At 33.5% G+C, this 18,804-nt stretch overlaps 2 protein-coding genes across 14 annotated transcripts in view; one reads left to right on the top strand and one right to left on the bottom strand.

Moving 5' to 3' along the window:
- The first annotated feature begins 1,312 nt into the window (after positions 1 to 1,312).
- On the top strand, positions 1,313 to 5,882 carry LOC123529315 (C-factor-like). Its single transcript, XM_045309597.2, has 6 exons — positions 1,313 to 1,491; positions 1,925 to 1,976; positions 2,886 to 3,073; positions 3,339 to 3,488; positions 3,745 to 3,993; positions 4,301 to 5,882. Exons 1-5 carry the CDS (start codon positions 1,357 to 1,359, stop codon positions 3,973 to 3,975), a joined length of 756 nt encoding a protein of 251 aa, XP_045165532.1. The 5' UTR covers positions 1,313 to 1,356; the 3' UTR covers positions 3,976 to 3,993; positions 4,301 to 5,882.
- A 2,620-nt stretch (positions 5,883 to 8,502) lies between these two features.
- The window catches only part of LOC123530238 (IQ motif and SEC7 domain-containing protein 1-like), a 155,349-nt gene continuing 145,047 nt past the window's right edge, over positions 8,503 to 18,804 (bottom strand). For 12 of the 13 annotated variants that reach the window (XM_045310994.2, XM_045311001.2, XM_045311002.2 and 9 more), the window contains exons 7-13: positions 18,533 to 18,675; positions 18,047 to 18,172; positions 16,741 to 16,840; positions 16,283 to 16,404; positions 15,286 to 15,502; positions 12,799 to 12,848; positions 8,503 to 12,137 (exon numbers count right to left, since the gene is read on the bottom strand). In XM_045310994.2, the coding sequence (XP_045166929.1) occupies positions 11,937 to 12,137; positions 12,799 to 12,848; positions 15,286 to 15,502; positions 16,283 to 16,404; positions 16,741 to 16,840; positions 18,047 to 18,172; positions 18,533 to 18,675 (959 nt within the window). In that variant the 3' untranslated portion in view covers positions 8,503 to 11,936. The remainder of the gene's footprint in view (positions 12,138 to 12,798; positions 12,849 to 15,285; positions 15,503 to 16,282; positions 16,405 to 16,740; positions 16,841 to 18,046; positions 18,173 to 18,532; positions 18,676 to 18,804) is intronic. The other variant, XM_053521724.1, reaches the window with a different exon arrangement.

Here is an 18,804-nt window from a genome sequence, read left to right on the forward strand (position 1 = left end):
AAAACTACATCCCGCAAACTGTTATTGCTTCAAAGAAAAGAGAAAAAGTTTCCAGATATAATGCAAAATGTTGTAGGAGCAAATTTTAAGTTATGCCTGTCTAAAAGAATGTATTTCTGTGTCCTGTCTTAACTATTCTTCAACAATAACCACTCTGGCACTGTCTTATCTTTAGAATTATCTTCAGCAAATATTTGCTTTAGGGAGACGCCAAAAACTAATACACATGGCTCAAAAATAAAGGTCACATTTAAGATTTAGAAATTTTAAACTGCAACACATTTGACTTTTTTCAGTTTTCGTATATTCTGTTATCTAGACTTATTTAAGGAACAAACAAACCCATTACATAGTGTAAGATCCCGACATGTATGTTTTATTATTCTTTAATGACTTTTTTGTGAATAACTCCCTTTAATATGACAGTACTTAAAAGCGGACTGTTTCTTTTGATTTCAATATATTTCTACTTTTACAATTCACATTTGACAGTTATTGTGATATTTTCACAATATGAACATATAGATAATTTTTGAACAACTTCCATTTTCACTTATTCAGTCCAAATGTCTTTGTTGTACAAGATAGGGAAAGAGAGATAATATTAATGATTGTTTAATAACCTCATTTCTAATGGTTTTCTTCTAAATATGTAATTATATTTGCAAATTATTTACAAATATAAAACAATATTTAGTTTTATATACGTATCATTTCAAAGGCATAGAAAGTTTATATGCTAAAATAACTGTCTCTGTTGGGCAACCAGGATAAGAAAATCAAATCGTAAAAAAATCTAACATGTATTAAACACTCAGGGAACACAAGTTATTGCAAATGACTAGATATTAAAGTTTTGAACAAATCTATTACTTGACTAAAATCTGATAATTAGTAAATCCCTTAACTTCAAGCAAGCTACCAATAAGTAAATCGACAGTAAGCAGAAGTGTTTTTAAGATTTACATCAAAAAGAACGTTTTTACTACATTACAAAATGTGATCTGATATGCTCTTATTGTTGACGCTTTGCAATGTGGCAATACAGCAAAATTATCTGAATAATTGTACAGATAAAGTACGGTAGAAATCTGTGTTTAACTCACGATACTTAAATTTATTCGGTCTTTATCTTTTTCGAACACTTCATGTATATATTAAAATGCTTTAATTCATAAATGCACCTTCATGGGCCTTCTTCTGTAAATACATATAGCCAATACGTAAAATAAACTATTTAAATTAAACCTAAATTTACCCTGCAGTAATGCATTTTAGACACACTTTTCAGTATAGAACGAATCTCTATAGGGACGAATAGAAATAGATTCGCCTTTGACCCAGTTCGTGTAAACAATGTTGTCACCGAAGTCAGTTTTGATTACCGGTTCTAGCCAAGGTATTGGTCTCGAGTTTGTTCGAGCATTTCTTAAGCTGACAACCCCTCCAAAACATATATTTGCCTCATGTATAAACCGTGCAAGTGCAGAGGTAAGTTAGTTTTTATCATAGCATGTTAGATAATCGGTAAATCAGTTAGCATAATTTAGACAAGAAAAATGTGATTTTAAAATAATGTAAACTGAAGCTTTCTTTAACTGTAAATTAATTTTTTGAATGTTTGCAATTCATTTTATTGCTCTGTAGTTTGGGATACATCACCCATTACAGGCAAGATATGCATGAACAGTTTAGCTTCTATGTTGTGCTGGTGTGGGGGTGGAGAGGGTGGGGCGGGGGCGTTTTAATATCTCACTCATTCGCTTTATCAGGATGGCTTATTCTATTATCTGATATCTATCCGTATTTGTTTAAAGCATCTAGTGCACGCATGTTCTCATATGTTACCAGTATGCTTTGCGAATTAAACATGTATACACGTTTCCTGAATTATATCTTACTGTAATAATGTGTTACTTTTTAGGATCTAGACGAAATAGCAAAGACCAATCCAGCTGTGAAAGTAATTGAGCTAGGTTCGTATTTCAGTGTACATAATGTAGAAACGATAAAATGAGCAGTTTATATAACCTATCATACAAAAATATACATGTAAATAGATAATTGTAAACAATCTAGTCGGGAATTGTGAACAACATAATGATAAGGACCAGTGAATATACCATTTATACATGTTACTTCCTTATCTTTAGAAGTGCAGATGTTTAAAACTTAAAATCATGGGTTTCTGTGACCGAGCGGTTAAGGTCATTGACTTCGAATCACTTGCCCCTCACTTATGTAGGTTCTAACCCTCACTTACCATCCCAGTCTTGGGTCTGAATACTTATCCCTTAATACCAAGGGTCTGGACATAAATAATACATAGATAAACACTACTAGGGTGTAGAATTCTAATGCGAGAAACCCATATAGTAGGCTCACGCAAGATTGATGGTTCTACCCAGGTGCGCTTCCATGCCTGAAACAGTGCCCGGACTTGCTGGAAAAGCCGCCATGTATGACCTACGTTGTATCGGTATCTTACACTATATTTCTTTGCAGAAAATCAAGTATTGAGATCTGTTGTATCACAACTACATTGTATAAACAAAAATATTCCACCAGCTAGTAGAAGTTATTGTCAGCTCAGATATTGAACAGTAAATTTGATATAATGTTTAATGCCTATTTCCTTTACGCCTATTTATACACTTTGTTGTTTTTGTCTGTTATTGTAATAGATACCTTATTGTCCTTGATGTCTTTATTTTTTATTGTCTTTTGGTACCTTTAATGCTCTTGATAATTTTATATACTTCGTGCCTTTATCTTTGTTTTGTTGCCTTTTAAAACTTTTTGTGAGTGATTGATACTTTATTATCTTTAATTTATTGTCTATTACACCTTTATTTCCCTCGATGCCGTTTTATCCTTGTTTACAGACGTAGAAAATCAAGACTCAATAGAGAAAGCCAAGGAAGTTGTACAGTCAACAGTGCAAGATGAAGGGCTTAATTTACTTGTTAACAACGCTGGCATACTCAAGCGGATGGGATTCCATGACGTGACCAGGGAAGACATGCGAAAACATTATGAGGTTAACTGCATTGGTCCTCTAATGATGGCAAAGGTTAGTGATACATAGCGTTTGTTCAAAATTGACCGCATTAGGGTTATAAGTGGGGTAAAAATTTAAGTATTCAGACGTGTGTAATTTGCTAACTTGTTATTTTGTACAAGAAACCATAGAAGTAGGTATGTGATGTAAATGCCAAAGGTATGTAGTACGTCAGAAAACGTAAATAAGACAAAAATGTACTAGCTTTGCAGGCTACTGAGAATGTCTTATTTATGGTTAAAGATGTTTTATTATATATGCATCTGTATCATTCCAGACATTTCATCCCCTTTTGAAACAGGCAGCAAGTCGGTCTCCAAGTGATCCAATGTCCTGTAACAAAGCTGCGATTATCAATGTTGGATCCGGTCAAGGTTCAATATCAGAAAATGCATCCAGTGGAATGTATCCGTACAGAGCATCAAAGGTATTTTTACTTTGAAATTGTAAGTTTTTTTTTAAATAATTAAATGAATTGCCGTCTTTTTAGATGAGCTTTGATCTAGTTTATAAAATACAACAATTATTCTGTTATTATATAAGTAAAGTTCGTCTACATGAGTATAAGCATACCACCCATCAATTATTAAATTACTGTAATTCAGTTTGGGATGGGACTTTAGCTTTGTTTTTCAAATAATTTGATTGTTTTCTCTGCGACTAGCTATAACTGTTTCTTGTAGTGTGCATTAAACATGATGATGACCTGTTGGAGTATCGACATGAAGGCTGATGGCATACTGTGTGCGTCTATTGCTCCTGGCTGGGTCAGGACGTCGATGGGAGGACCTAACGCCGCTGTATCGACAGAGGAAAGCTTGAAGGCGATGTTTGAAACAATGGAAAAACTTGGTGACGCGGACACTGGAAAGTTTCTCCATGCAACAAGAGGTGGAACTGTGGTACCGTGGTAGATCAGTTTTTACATAGAGGTTTGTGTATTCATCTGTTGTAACACTTTGAAGGTGAAGCTGGGAGTACTTAGTCTGTAATTACTTGAAAGACAGTTAGTTGAATTAAGTCACCATTGAGAACGCTTTGATAAAAATTTGTCGGGGCAAAGAGTTAATGATTTGAGAGAAATTCATTCCATTCTTTTATAAAAATTAATATATAGGCAACAATGGTTTTAATTTAAAGCGTAAATTTTCTTATACATATCAATAGTTTGGCTGCATATTCCTATATATTTATGAGTTAAATTGTACATGTCTTACAAATGCTTCCGTTCTCTTACAGTGTCGAGGGAAGACTGAAGCTCACATTGTTGCAAGGATAACATTTCATCATTGTCTTGTGTCAGACAATGCCTTTGCGGTCGCGATAAATTGACAATCATATAAAATCCTGCTTAATTGTTGGTGTTTTATAAACATTTGATAATCGAGTATTTTGTTATTTTTTTCAATTGGCAGAATAATATATACATATTGTGTAACTGCTATTGATGCTTAAATAAAGCCTATTCTATAAGTTTTTTCTAGTTTCCTGAATACATTAGTAATGGATTGCAGAATTACCTGTGATGTTGCCATTGTGTTTTAGCTGCCCAGACCATAAACTTTTATCAAGGCTCTGTAGGCAACACATGGACTGTTACCTTACCCAGCCTTTCTCTTGTTTTGCAAAGCTTTTTGAGAAAATAACTTTGAATTATAGTATTTTTAGCTCCACTATTCCTATTCGGAGAATGGGGGTGGGGGGGGGCGTGACCCTTCTTGATTAAAGTTTTTCGGCAACCTTTGTTTTTCTGTCATATCTTTGTTACTATTGCTTATATCTTAAGTAACTTCACATAAACATTGTCCAGTATACAAACAATAAATGTGTAGGGGCTGAGCCCATTATACCTAAGGTCAAGGTCACGAAGGTGTTACACTTAGGTTATTTTTAAGGTTAAAGTTTTTCGGCAACCTTTGGTTTTCTGTCATATCTTTGTTACTAATGCTTATGTCTTACTTTAAGTTCACATAAACATTGTCCAGCATACAAACAAACTATGTGTAGGGGCTGGGCCCATTATACCCAAGGTCAAGGTCACAAAGTTGTTATACTTGGAATTATTTTCATGTTAATTTTTTTCGAAAGCTTCCTTATAGACATATCTTTGGTACTTTAAAAGATAATAACTTGAAATTAAAAATATTTCTTTATAGTCTTCGTCTGCATGTGTGGTTATAAACCCCATAACTCTAATTGTATTTTTGACAGAATTATGCCCCTTTTGTATTTAAACTTTATTGCAATCTTCGCTTTCTGGATATTACTTTAATGCAATATAAGATAAAGACTTGAAACATAAAATGTATCTTTATCATCATCATCTGCATGTGTGGTAACAATCCCCATAACTCTGATTTGTATTTTTGACCAAATTATGCCCCTATTATACTTAATTTTTTAACAAACTTCGTTTACTGGACATAACTTTGGTACTATGTAAGATAATGACTTGAAACTCAAAATATATCTTAACCATCATCATCTGCATGTGTTGTAACAATCTCAATAACCCTAATTTTTGTTCTTGACAGAATTATGCCCCTTGGTGTATCTTCCTTTTAAAGTAAAGGTCTCTTATTGAGACATATATTCATCTTACTGTCAAATCCCCGAATAGTGGAGCGCGCTGTCTTACGGACAGCTCTTGTTCTGTGGTGTTTCCACCATGTTTATCATAAATGATTTGCATAGAAATAAGAAATACAGAGAATCTAGTTACGAATTGACAGTGGCATATATTAGGCCAAGAAAATGTGTATTTTATTGAAATAATGTAGCAGTATGCACAGATTTATTTAATTAAATTTATAGCACGCTTTGTTACTTTTTGTTATTTATCTGTGTTTTAAAACTGTTCTGAAAAGATATTAACTGAATAGCTTACGTTAGCAGATAAAGTTGTAAAAACATACTTCAGGAAGGGCCTAAGTTTTCCATCTGTCATCTTGTAGTATCTGTATTTCATGAAGTTTTTGTTGCGGTGGGACGTCACTTGGTTGTGTTGGGTCTTTATACTAAACATAAAGAAGCGTAATGTAAGTTTGTCAACTACGGAATGTTCTTTATGTTACCAACGAAGGTGTGCTTCGGCAGTATCTTTGAACAAAACAAGACAACGGTCCGAAAGGAATAGCATGTTCGAACATTTCCATTCACTATATAATTTTTATCGAAAGCAAAGAAGGTTTATTTTCATATAATCAACAGTGGCGTTACAATATCAAGGACTGTCCTTTCCGCGAGATTGCGCGCGCAATTAGACATCATTTACATAAAATGGCATCATTGGGAAAAAAAATTCTGACGATACTGTTCAAAATTGAATCGACATAGCCACAACTATATGATTGTTCACTGATTTAACATGATTTGAAATAAAAATCAGGAACTCTTATTTTTATTGGAAGGCGAATAACAATTGAACGTAGACAGGTCATTTTGGCTGTTCTATTTAAATGTTTAAAAGATTGATGTTCTGACATATAATTTGATTTTCTGATAGTCATAGCAAGCAATCCGCTTACTTTTAAGCAAGCTGTTGTACAAAATGTAAATGTAAGAATTGAATGCTATTTTTACGTAGAGCATTAGGCCTTCTTGCAAATCATTCAATAATCGCTAGGCATTGGCTTTGTAGAGCCCTTGGTAGAACCACCGACCGTCCGTAAGCCAGCTGCAAAGCGACCACGGAGTTGAGATACATTGGACGTGGGCTAATAGCATGAAGGAATTTGAAAGTAATGAAAATTGTTCGTGTGTAGAAAACAGTTAACTTAATGTCATGTTTTAAAAAAAAAGGTTGAAGTTACTTATGATTTTAAGAGAGAACACACCTTTTAAAACACAAAAAACTTCATGTTACAGCAAACGACAAATCATTAACGACTGTACATATGTAAATGGAGTTCAATTTAACTACCTATGATCATTAAACATGTAAATATGATTTGTGACGCTACAGACCGGGTTAATGTATGGTAATATATGACAGACAGTCAGAACGCGTCTCTCCAAAAGCCATGTTTCAGGGCTTGCATTCTGCAATTTTTGCTGGGCTGACGAGTTTTGCTGACTAGACAAAGCATTATGACAGCTTTTGGCGGTGTACCAGTTCTGGTTCATATATATTTTGCAGTGTATATGACAAATTTATTTTGAAATTTGTGAACGTCTTACGCTGTTCTCTAGGCTGTTGTTTCTGAGCATAACATTCCTACAAATAGATAGAGAATTGACAGTTCAATGTGCCGGTCGAAATGCGGAAGTATTTTTCACTCCTCACGTAGCTTTGGACGAAGGGATGAAAGTAAACTGGAACATGTTGAAGACGTTTTTAATGTTGAAAACAAAATTCTACCAAACGCTGCGTGGGTCTTTCATAGATATGAAAAACCATGTCTTTGGGACTATATTAGGTGTGTTTTCGTTCCTTCCAATTTCAGTATTTACATTTGCCTTAGGAAACATGTATATTTGCCATGGGAAAAAATGTACATTTGCTAATTGAAATATGTACGTTTCCCAAGGCAAATTTACATTTTTCCCATGGCAAACGTTTGCCATGGGCAAAAATGTACATTTGCCATTGGAAAATTTAAAATGTCCCATTTCCATAGAAAAACACTGTTACCCGGCATGACATATGTATTGTCTTATAGAGCAAAATGTAAAAGTTACTTATGTTAGGTCCATGTCTCTTATCTACTGTTTGATCCACAAAATCCGGACTTTTCGTCAGTTGCGAGCTACTTAAATATGTTATATATCATAATTAAGGTTTCCAGGGATGGCTGTGGGATCTTTCAAATTTTCAATGGAAATTCTTTAGCAAAAATTGTAAAATTTAATTTCCATTTTCATAATTTTACAAAATGTTTTTATGGAAATAAAATATGCGTCTTTGCAATCATTTTAAGGTGACCTTTAATACTTTATGAAATTGATTACAATTATTGTCATAGTATGCTAAGATTGAGAATATTGTCACAGTTTGCCAAGATTGTGATTAAAGACATTGCAGAGTTAGCGAATGTCAATATTGCGATTATTGTAAAAATCGTATGCTATGATTTTGAATATTGGCAGTTATTGCTGTGGTGCATGTTGCACAGGATATGCACAAAAACATCGTCTCATGCTGTTAGCATAGTTTAAAATCATTGAAGTTCCATCGGCATGACAACGAACGAATCATCCCCCTCTTACAATTTAACAAGATATTTTCAGCAACTAATGTGCTAATATTGCACAGCTTTTGTATTACTTATGCATCTACCCAGAGAAAGTTAAATATAGAATTGTGTAGTATGTCTTTATTTTATATTAATTCAGTGTAGCAATAAGCTTGGCCTCCTACAAAATGTGGGTATTTCCTACGTGGAAACAGCAATGCGATGGGGTTTAAGAACTGTAACATTCTTCAAAATAACAAACAAATATTTCATCTTTCATAATTTATTGATCCGTCTCTTTAAAACAGATACTTTTACAATTAAAGTCTTCAACTAGAGTTGAAAACGGTAAAATGTGTAAAATGATTTTTGTATGTACATCTAAGATTACACATTTGTATCACACACAAAAAAAGAAAAAAAAATGGCGCTACTTTACACTTAAAAAGTCAATACTAGACCAGCAACAGTTAATAAATGTAGACACAGTATAAATGATAACTACTGCAATAACACATCAACAACAACACCACGTAGGACATACAGCTCATTGGGTTACACAATATACATCAATATGTAATTAAAACTGCATATGTAATGATTTCAAATAAAACTTAAAACACTCGGCCAGTAATAACTGTTCTACATACATATCCATGCTGTGTTATGGAGTTCTTAGTACACCTGTACAACGGGAAATTCCCATCCCATTTGGTATTCTATTTCGGAACTTTCCAGCTGGAACCTAAAGCCATGTGCTCAACATAGCTAAATTACACTCTGATCAATGCTAAAATAGCACGAGAAAAATATGATATCGAACAGAAATTACCAACTGTTGTTACATTTCTCATCTTAAATTGTGTTTAGGAATACCTTTCATTTCTCGTCTTTGTGTCCTTTCTTATAGTTTTAGAACTGTTAAAATCTGCAAGGTGTAGTTTCTAATGTAGAAACTTTACACTTTAAAGCAAATATAAGAACAAATCTGCAGAACTATTTGAGCCACACCATGAGAAAACCAACATAGTGGCTTTGTGACCAGCATGGATCCAGACCAGCCTGCGCATCTGCGCAGTCTGGTCAGGATCCATGCTGTTCGCTAACAGTTTCTCTAATTTCAATAGGCTTTGAAAGTGAACAGCATGGATACTGACCAGACTGTGCAGATGTGCAGGCTGGTCTGGATCCATGCTGGTCGCAAATGCGCAATGTTGGTTTTCTCATGGTGCGGCTCATTTCAGTTTTCAAGCTAATTTCAATCTGACTAATGTTACACTAACAATGCTTTGTTTCATGAACAGCTCAAGCTTTAGAGATGTAAATATATCAAGATAAAAATGTACACATGCCCAATATCCTGGCAAGTCAAGGTGACCCAATAAGCTGTATACCTTACAAGGTGATTCACAAATAAATATATACAATTGATTGCACATAGTTTTTTTGTTTTGTACACAATTTATATTAAATATTAGTGAGACATATATTTACACAGAAATATACAATGTACATGGAATTTGGTCCTAATTGGTGTTAGTAATGTAAATTGTGTTGTGGTGAGGATGAGTTGATGTCTACATGACGGAAAAGTGACAGTGAAAAACAATCTGGCTTTGTTCAGAAACCATTTGGCAGTCTATGTTAACATTGTCAAAAACTTCACTGCAACAGTGGCAAATTCAAACAGAAATTTATCACTTAGTGACCAACAACAATATGCTGTTAAATAATACAATGGAAAAAGTACTGGGCTATTGTTACAAAAAAATATGCCATTACAAACACAATTATTACATTTCCTTACATTAAGTATTTTATAACACACTTCTACAGAAAGAGAATAAATGCAAAATGTGAACCAATTTTTTTAACAAACTTACACAGAATAGTTCTTTTTGATGCATAATTACTCGAGTTCCTCTTTTCGTTCATATATACCTTTCTTTTAATGTATATGCAAATGAACCAATCTGTTTCCATTTTTTCCATGATTGTAAATTTCACATTTCTTGCAATTTTAATATAATTGTATGGATGTTAGGAAAAACACTAGAGTTGTATCAAAATGAACTGCCTACATTCTAGTAAACAAACCATCTGTACATGTTTATTTTTCTCCAGCACAATGAACCAGTTGTTAGAAATATTGTATAATTGTTGAAAAAAATATATATAAGAAAAAAGTATGTAGTATCCAATATATTGTAAAAATTGTGCATTTGATATGGTGGCTGAAGATACATGTATATTCTATTCTTAAGTAGATTACATAATTGCTCATATCAGAAATACATCAGTGACGTTGCTTGTGTGTTGTTACGCTATCATATAACTGGACACAATATTCAGGATTTCTTTACACATTTGATATAATGCATATACAACATTACAAATACAATAAGAACAGGATTTGCAAAAAAAAATGTCCAGCATTTTGGCACAAATCTTAAAATTATCTAGGATAATTAGACAGATATATATTAATGTTACATGTGTTAAATAGGCATTGATTTATATGCACAGTTTCAAGTTAAATACAGATTGTTCTCTCAGATCTTACATTAGAATATTTGGAAAAGATTTTTTTCTGTAGAACAATTAAAAATTCCAATCATCAGTAAGACAACAGGGTCTAGTCGTCTGCTGCAAAGTTCTACTTTAATCAGATTTTGATTATTATAAGCGCATGCACAGTGTGATCAATGAGGTAACACTTGTGCATATGAGCACACTACTTCTTATACAATGCCTCCTATGGCATAAATATGAACTGTTACCCAAACTGTACTCTTGTACTGTGTAATTCAATCTTGTTTCCAGTAGAAACAGCACAACATAAATATTATCAAACTGATCAGTTTTGGAATTGTAATTGTAATTTTGACTTTTATAATTATGTCTGAGGGATGTTTTGTCACATATAAATAATGACCTTCTTCAAAGTAGTGGACAATTGACAATTTCTGTGTAGTTTATTATTATCATCTGTTATTTCAGCATTCTTCTGTCATAAATGAAACTCATACACCCAATGGTTTCCCTGACAACAGGAGAATGCAGAAATCACGAACAGAGAAAACATCATCAAACTGTAATTACCGACTGTCATTAAAGGCCTACTAACTTTACACATGCATTTTAAATCCAATGACTGTCACCAGATATTAATTCTCTGGGCATCACTATTAATTGTTAACTCCAATTATTAATTTTAACACGTAAGTTATTTCAACAGAATAATTACACTGTTTTATGTTAGCCATTATATTCCAATATGCAGATTCTGGTCTTTGAAACCGAGTTCCCATGTGTCTCCCTGAAAAACATGCCATCTCTGATGTTACCCATCGATTCTTCACGTGCAGGCGGCCACAATGTCGCAGATAAATACTTGTATGTTTGTATAAAGAGCAAACATCCACAATGCCATAGATAAATACATGAATGTTTGTAACAAACAGCTTAGTACTTGCATTTTGCACACTATATTTGACCCTAATGTGTCATTTTTATATACCAACTTCAGAATCTAAACACGACCCTACTTCTATGTGCATATTAATCTACATACGACCTCCCCTCAGTATTCAGAATTTAAACATTACTTCAACTCAGTGTTCAGAATCTAAACACCTCAGCTCAGTGTTCAGAATCTAAATACGACATCAGTTCTATGCATTCTGTATAATCCGTTCAGTTCAGACCTCGGTACCCTCTGGCACTGGTCGTTTCAGATTAGATGAGCTGGGTTTGCTACGAGCAGGTCCAGGCATTGCCAGTTTTGATGTTGTGGCCATGGTTGGTGCCGTGAGTGCGAGCCCCTTCATCAGACTTGACTGACTACTCTGGCTGCCAAACGATATCTCGGTACTGTTGGCACTTCCTGTACTACCAGAATGCTGTAATACAGTAAGATATACATGTAATCAAAAGTCTAATTTTCAACAATATTTAAAAAGAACTCTTATTATTACAGATAAAGTGTTCTCTAAGGTGCAAAATAAACTTTTATTATTATTATTATACCAGTTTTATATAGCGCCCTTTTCATGATCAATTTCATGTTCAAAGGCGCTTTACATAGTTCAAAAAATTGTTTTTGTATCTGTTTACCATATTAACATGAAGGGTAATTAATCAAGAAAATCATTTCTATTGCTCAGACTGTAAAAATAATGCTCGCAATTATTTCTAATTTACTGGCGAATCATTATAATATTTGTTCAGCACAAACTTTTGTGGATTCTACGGTTAACTTTGCAACTAGAGTAGATCATGACCTACACTGTTCGCCATTCAGTCAGTATCTTTTTGGTAAGCACCTCTTTTAACAGTTAATAATTCTGTCCAAATTGAAAGATGGACATGTTTGTTATAGAAATTTAGCAGGTTAAGTGAATCAACAAAATTAAATCTCAACAAGAAAAAATCACATTAATGTTCAAAATTTGTATGTTCCCTTGAAAGAGCCATTTCACCAAAACTACAAATTTCTGTGACAAAGAAATAAAATGAATTGACAGTATGAAGCTAGAACTAAGTATTTCAAAGTAAACTTACAACGCCACTGTCAAGTGAACCACCACTGCTACCTCGACGCATTGCCTGAGCTGAAATACCAAAAACAACAAAACATAAACAAAGGAAAACACTCAATAATCTAAGACAATTTTAAACACTCTGGACATATGCTGAAAATATCTTTAGTTTAGTCATGACATCATATTTTCATGAAACTGACCACTGATATTTCATAAAAAAAAAATAATTTTTAATTTAATTCTTTTTAACCAATGCTGTATGGTAATTGCGTATACAGAATATAAGACCAGTTTAAATCTTTCCGTCACTTTAACATGTTTAGTTTCTTCCTTTTTAACTGGAAAATATTGAATAATTATTGACAATTTTCTGTCGTATTTAAAAGCTGACTTAAAGGTATTTCCATAATTTCAACCAACTTCTTAAACACTCCATTTATCTTTTAAATGAATTTGCATTCAAAATGTGGCCCTAATATGAACAGTGCCTTCAATTTACATTGTACCATAATTGCAGCTTTTATTTATAATAATTTTGCCAATGAAGTAACATGACTTTAACTTTTTTTACAACTTAAATCTCTTGTTTCTGACTGTTTTTTATTCTGTTCTTTTTTCAAAGCCCTGAAGTCTTGTTGTTAAATAACACTGACCAAAAATATCAGGTTTCGATCGTATGAGATAAGAAAATAAACCAGAATCTTCACCATTTTGGGGTTGCTCTGTGTATAATATGGTCAAATAAATCAAAGCAATTCAAAGGAAAAATTAACAGCAACAAAATCTTTGAACAAAATAATTTAAAAAAGCCTTCAAAATTGTAACAAAAATGCCAGATATCATCTTCCTTTTAGTGAATAATGGCACAGCAGATTCAAATTTTGACCTTAAAATTGGCAGTTAATAGTACTTTTAAGGTCTGTAACCTATATTATAATGTAAGATGATAGACAAAAATAGTTTTATCAAACTAAAATTTTATGAACAAATATTGAAATATAGACTGTATCATGTGATACTTCATTTACCTATAAAACTTTACTTATCATCACTAAAGTGTGTGCGTAATACTATGAGGTTGGGTTTTTATGTGTAATACCATCGTGTAAAAATAAAGACTAAATCTAGGGACACCGCTAAAGGTTTTTTTGCCACAGTGTTTGGATTGAAAATATAAACAGAACAGAAATGACAACACCAAAGTCGGGATAACTATAAAATAAATGTATACTTCACAACAGTTTTAAACGTTCACTGAAATAAGTCATAGATAAATAACATCAGCTAACAATACTAACTGGTTGTACTGGTAGATTAAGAGATTTACACAGAAAATAAACCACAAAGACTTTTCATCACCCAAGCATGAAAACTATCATACTTTAACAACCTTTAGCCTGCTGGGGCAAGCGGTTTTGCCCTTGCGACCAGTGCAGACCAAGATCATGGTCTGCACTGTTCGCTTTTCAGTCAGTAAATTTTCAGAGAACACACCCCTTCAAATAGTAAATGGAACTGCCCAAAATGAATGATGGACCAGTCTATTTTAGAATTTTAGCAGGGTAAAGGTTAATCTTTGTTCTGAATCCTCATTGTGAAACAATGTTTATGTTTAGCTTCGAGTCCATTGTTGATGTATTAACATGTTTGCTCAGAAAAATGATGAAAAGTTTTAGAGGTCATATTTTCCTCTTGAAAATGACATCAATTCAATCATGTTTGGAAGAAATTATTTTATTTTATCTTAACTTAAAATAGTTGGGAAGGGAATATAATCATTGCATATTCCAGTGTTTTTTTTTCCTTATCAGACATTACAGAAATAATCACAAGAAGTTACCTCCCTTACATCATAGAAACCAGTTTTGCATAACGAAAAGTAATGAAAAGAAAACTTGTAACACATCAAAATCTGCACTTAGGATCTTCCAAGTTTCCAACAGGTAAAAGTCTGACAATTTATATTAACCAAATATTGACTTTTCTTCAGAACTTTTATCCGTAAAGACTGAACCAACTCAATGTCACCTCCCACTGTTTTAACATAGCAATATCGAAGTTCCACTATACTTTAATGACTCAACTGAAAATATATTATTCTTTAAAGTAAAAAAAAAAAGTTTCTTGTATATTATACAGCATGCAATGTTTTTTAAATTAGTTCGGTATTTAAGTATAAGCAGAAAACCGGAAACACCTTTTCAGCAGACAATATTGTATATTTTTGCCAACAAAAAATCTCCTTTTTTAAAAGCAATTTCACAGTATATGTACACTGTACTAAGCAGAAAGACACCCTTTTACCCAAAATGCAGACAACTCTGTGATCTGAGACTTATCCATCTAAACAATACCGGTACAGTCTTGAAAAAATTCTGATACCCAGAAAGTTCTGTGATGCATTTTCACCAAATAAAACTCTAGAATAGTTTCTATATATCTATTGCACTAAGCAGGAAGCAGATTTTGATGAGTTTATGAGATATGTATCATGCAACATGCATACCTCCACAAAGGTCAGTGAGAGAATTTGACAAGGGAAACGACTGCTTCAAGCCACTGTAATCAGGGGCAGACAACCTATTAGAGTTAGGGTCCGATGTCTTCATGTAGTCGTACATGTTGATCCGTGTGTCATCATTGGAATAGTGGCGATCTAGTGGAGTATGTACTTGGTTGTTTCGCTGTTGCTCATCTATACGTAATGTTTCCATGCCATTACACTGTGAAAAATAAAAACATTTTTTATCAGAGCTGACTCTTAAAGTCTATTTTCAAACATATATCAAAATAATAATGTTTCTGTCGATAACATAGCAAAATAAGAATTCATGAATTTTTAACTAGCACTGGTTCTCAAAAAACAAGAGAAAAAAAAAAACTCCTTAAAAAAGTCACTTGTAACATAAGCCAGATTGACAATGTAACATGCACACGACATGAATGTGCAGGCTGATCTTGGTCTGCACTGGCCGCAAAAGCAGAATCACTTGCCGAAAGCAGCCTAAAGGTAAAATATTAAAGCAACAAAGAAAGTAGCAAATAGGACTCTTGAAAAAATGGTTTGAACACAGAGTTATTCCAGTTTTTGTGCAGCTTATAGTAACTGTGTGTCACTAACAATGTTTGTAATCTAAATATAATTATCTATCAATGCGATCAACTGGATTATAGTCTTAAAAAAATTAAAATCCTCTTCTCTGTAGATCTTAAACAACCTAATCTCCTTTCATTATGTACCGGTAATGCTACAACACTTTTGTATTTTAACACAGTCCAATTCTGTGTAATTTTACCATAAAACTTGCTGTTTTATTTATGCTCAATACCCAATCTTATCTGTATTTTACAGTAAGCTATTAAACCTCATCTTATTTTGACACTTTCAATTTTTTCACCTTCCAGTAGTCGGTGCATGTAATGACTGGCCATGTCCAAAATATTCAAAAGTATAGTATAATAATATTAAGAATTTTAAATGAAAAGTTTATTAAATCACTTACTTCTAAAATAGCTTCTTTTAAATCTTCCACAAACTTCTGCCTGTCATGATCATTTCTTGCATTAAAGGTTATGTGAACTTTCCCATCTAAGTTGTTGACCAGTCGCACACCAAAGGCATAATCTGAAAACATAATATGCGGTCATTCAAAAACGAGTTTACTTTTTTATTTTTGTTGGGTCTTAAATCACGCCCAAACAATTTAGGTCATGATGGCAACTTTCCAGGAGCTCATCAGGGTACTATTTCTGGCATGGGCAAGCACCTCAGTAGAACCACTGACAGATAAAAGAATTTTAAATTCCTCACAGGGTTAGAAACCCACAGGTGCAGTTAGGAACAAGTGACTGGAAATCAGCCAACTTTACCACTAATGAAAAGGTCCAGTTAAGATGTCTTGCACAAGAAACTCATGCAAACTGATTTCTTATGTAACAGTGATACATAATCCAAACTTACGAGGTGTTTCAAAGAGGTAAACTTGCATATCACACAATGAGAATGACTGTTTGAAGGAATATGTTATACCGGTCTTCTTCTTACTGAAGATCTTCGTCACCTGAAATATAATTATCACAAGTAAATTTAATATCTAATGTTTCAAACAAAAGAATCAGCCTTGAAGCCTGCGCATCCACGCAGTCTGGTCAGGATCCATGCTGTTTGCTAACGGTTTCTCTAATAGTAATAGGCTTTGAAAGCGAACAGCATGGATCCTGACCAGACTGCACGGATGTGCAGGCTGGTCTAGATCCAAGCTGGTCGCAAATGCACTATGTTGGTTTTCTCATGGTACGGCTCATTTGTTTGCCACTCAAACCAACAGTTGTGGTTCAAACTAGGATCCAAGGTTGTAAAACAAAATTTTTGAGACCAGTCTAAAAATTTTGACATCTGATTGGCTGATTTTGAACTCTCAAACTGACCAATGGCAATGCAGCAGTCATAAGACTGGTCTCCAAACTAAAGTTTCATTACCTTGGAACCCATATTTAAAACCTGACCCCCAGTTAACAAGCAAGGATAAGGGATTCAAAATTACAAACTTTCTCCAAAAGTAGGCAAAAATAAGCAAGTATAAAATTGAATACCCCATAAATTTTCAGGTATTCAAGTAATAAAATACACACCGATACTGATGTTTCTTATCAAGAGATAATTATTATGAAATAGAAACATTTACGCCATGCATAACAACATTTTAGTGGATTTATGTTAATTTATAAACTTCTTAACCATTCTGGCGCATAAACCTTAAAATATTTGCATTGTGTGTGCACTGCATGTGTTCTTGTGACATGATAAGTACTGTATTTATGTTCTTGTGAACAATAACTCTCACATGACAGCTATAACCATTTAAACATGTGAATAAGTGTCATCTGAGTTCCTGAATTTAAATAATGAAATAAACTTTAATATCATTCTACACCCATATATTTTGTGCGTTTTGCGTAACATTTTTCAAATTTTCAGTAGGTGGATTGTACTCCTAGCACTTGCAATGCAAGGGAAGATACTGTTCAGATGTTACTGCGTGGCACTTGGTGGTAAGGTGCCAAAGGTATTGGCCTTGCAGCATGAATGGTACTGATGCAAGTCACAACTTTTCCTTTTATACATACTAGCCACAGCTCCAATAAGCACACTCAAAAATGTTTTATTGTTTCCAGCAAAACACTCAAATAAATCAGTTTTAATTTAATCCATTGAGAATTTTTCTCTTCTTTTTCTGCAAACCATGTTGTAAATATGTAACACTTACCAGTAAAAGATCATTGAAGAGAAAGACTTCTCTTTGATGGAGCCCAATCTTTTCTTTCTTGTTTGGGTCATGGACCTGGTACAATCGACAGTAACACACCAGTCTACGATGAGGTAGTGCCAGGGCCTGAAATATTAACACCTCAAATTGTGATTATCAATATAGACATTTAACAGTTGTAATACTGTCACAATGGAAATATTTTATCAATTGTAACAACTTTTTTTCTCTCCAAAATACATAAACATATGAAAACCAACTTCACTTAACATAATTATGCAAATATTTATACAAGTATACTACCTTGGTAATCAGCTGCTCAAATGATGTCTCGATTCAAAACCCTGCTGAGACACTCATATAATTCTCAAACTAATTTTGTCCAAAGCAAACGGACTTGAGAGAAAATCAGTATGTAACAACCTTTCATTATAAGGTAAGCCCAAATAAAATAACAGAAACTGAAAATATTCATAAAGAACTTACAGGTTTTCTGTTCCCAACAATAGTTTGTTCAACCTTCATGACCTGGGTCACATGATCAACTCCTGGTCGGAATTCCTGTGCCTTTACCCGCTCATAGATACCAGTTAATAAATCACGGTCAACGTCTTCATCATCATCAATTCCTGAAAATAGAGTAGAACTTTCCTCATTATAAAATATTCAAGAGATAGTATGCATACCACTCTTTAACCCATACCCTCAAAGTACAGTTACCTCCCTACAAAAGCATTTCTGCTTTCTACATAAAATAA

This window comes from Mercenaria mercenaria, chromosome 13 (assembly GCF_021730395.1).
Source record: "Mercenaria mercenaria strain notata chromosome 13, MADL_Memer_1, whole genome shotgun sequence".
Lineage (NCBI taxonomy): Eukaryota > Metazoa > Mollusca > Bivalvia > Venerida > Veneridae > Mercenaria > Mercenaria mercenaria.

Bases quoted from the DNA above. Each gene is read 5' to 3' on its own strand.
- LOC123529315 (XM_045309597.2), top strand. From the start codon at position 1,357: ATGTTGTCACCGAAGTCAGTTTTGATTACCGGTTCTAGCCAAGGTATT. The intron at 1,977-2,885 runs GTTCGTATTTCA...CCTTGTTTACAG, and splicing joins TGTGAAAGTAATTGAGCTAG to ACGTAGAAAATCAAGACTCA. The intron at 3,074-3,338 runs GTTAGTGATACA...GTATCATTCCAG, and splicing joins GTCCTCTAATGATGGCAAAG to ACATTTCATCCCCTTTTGAA.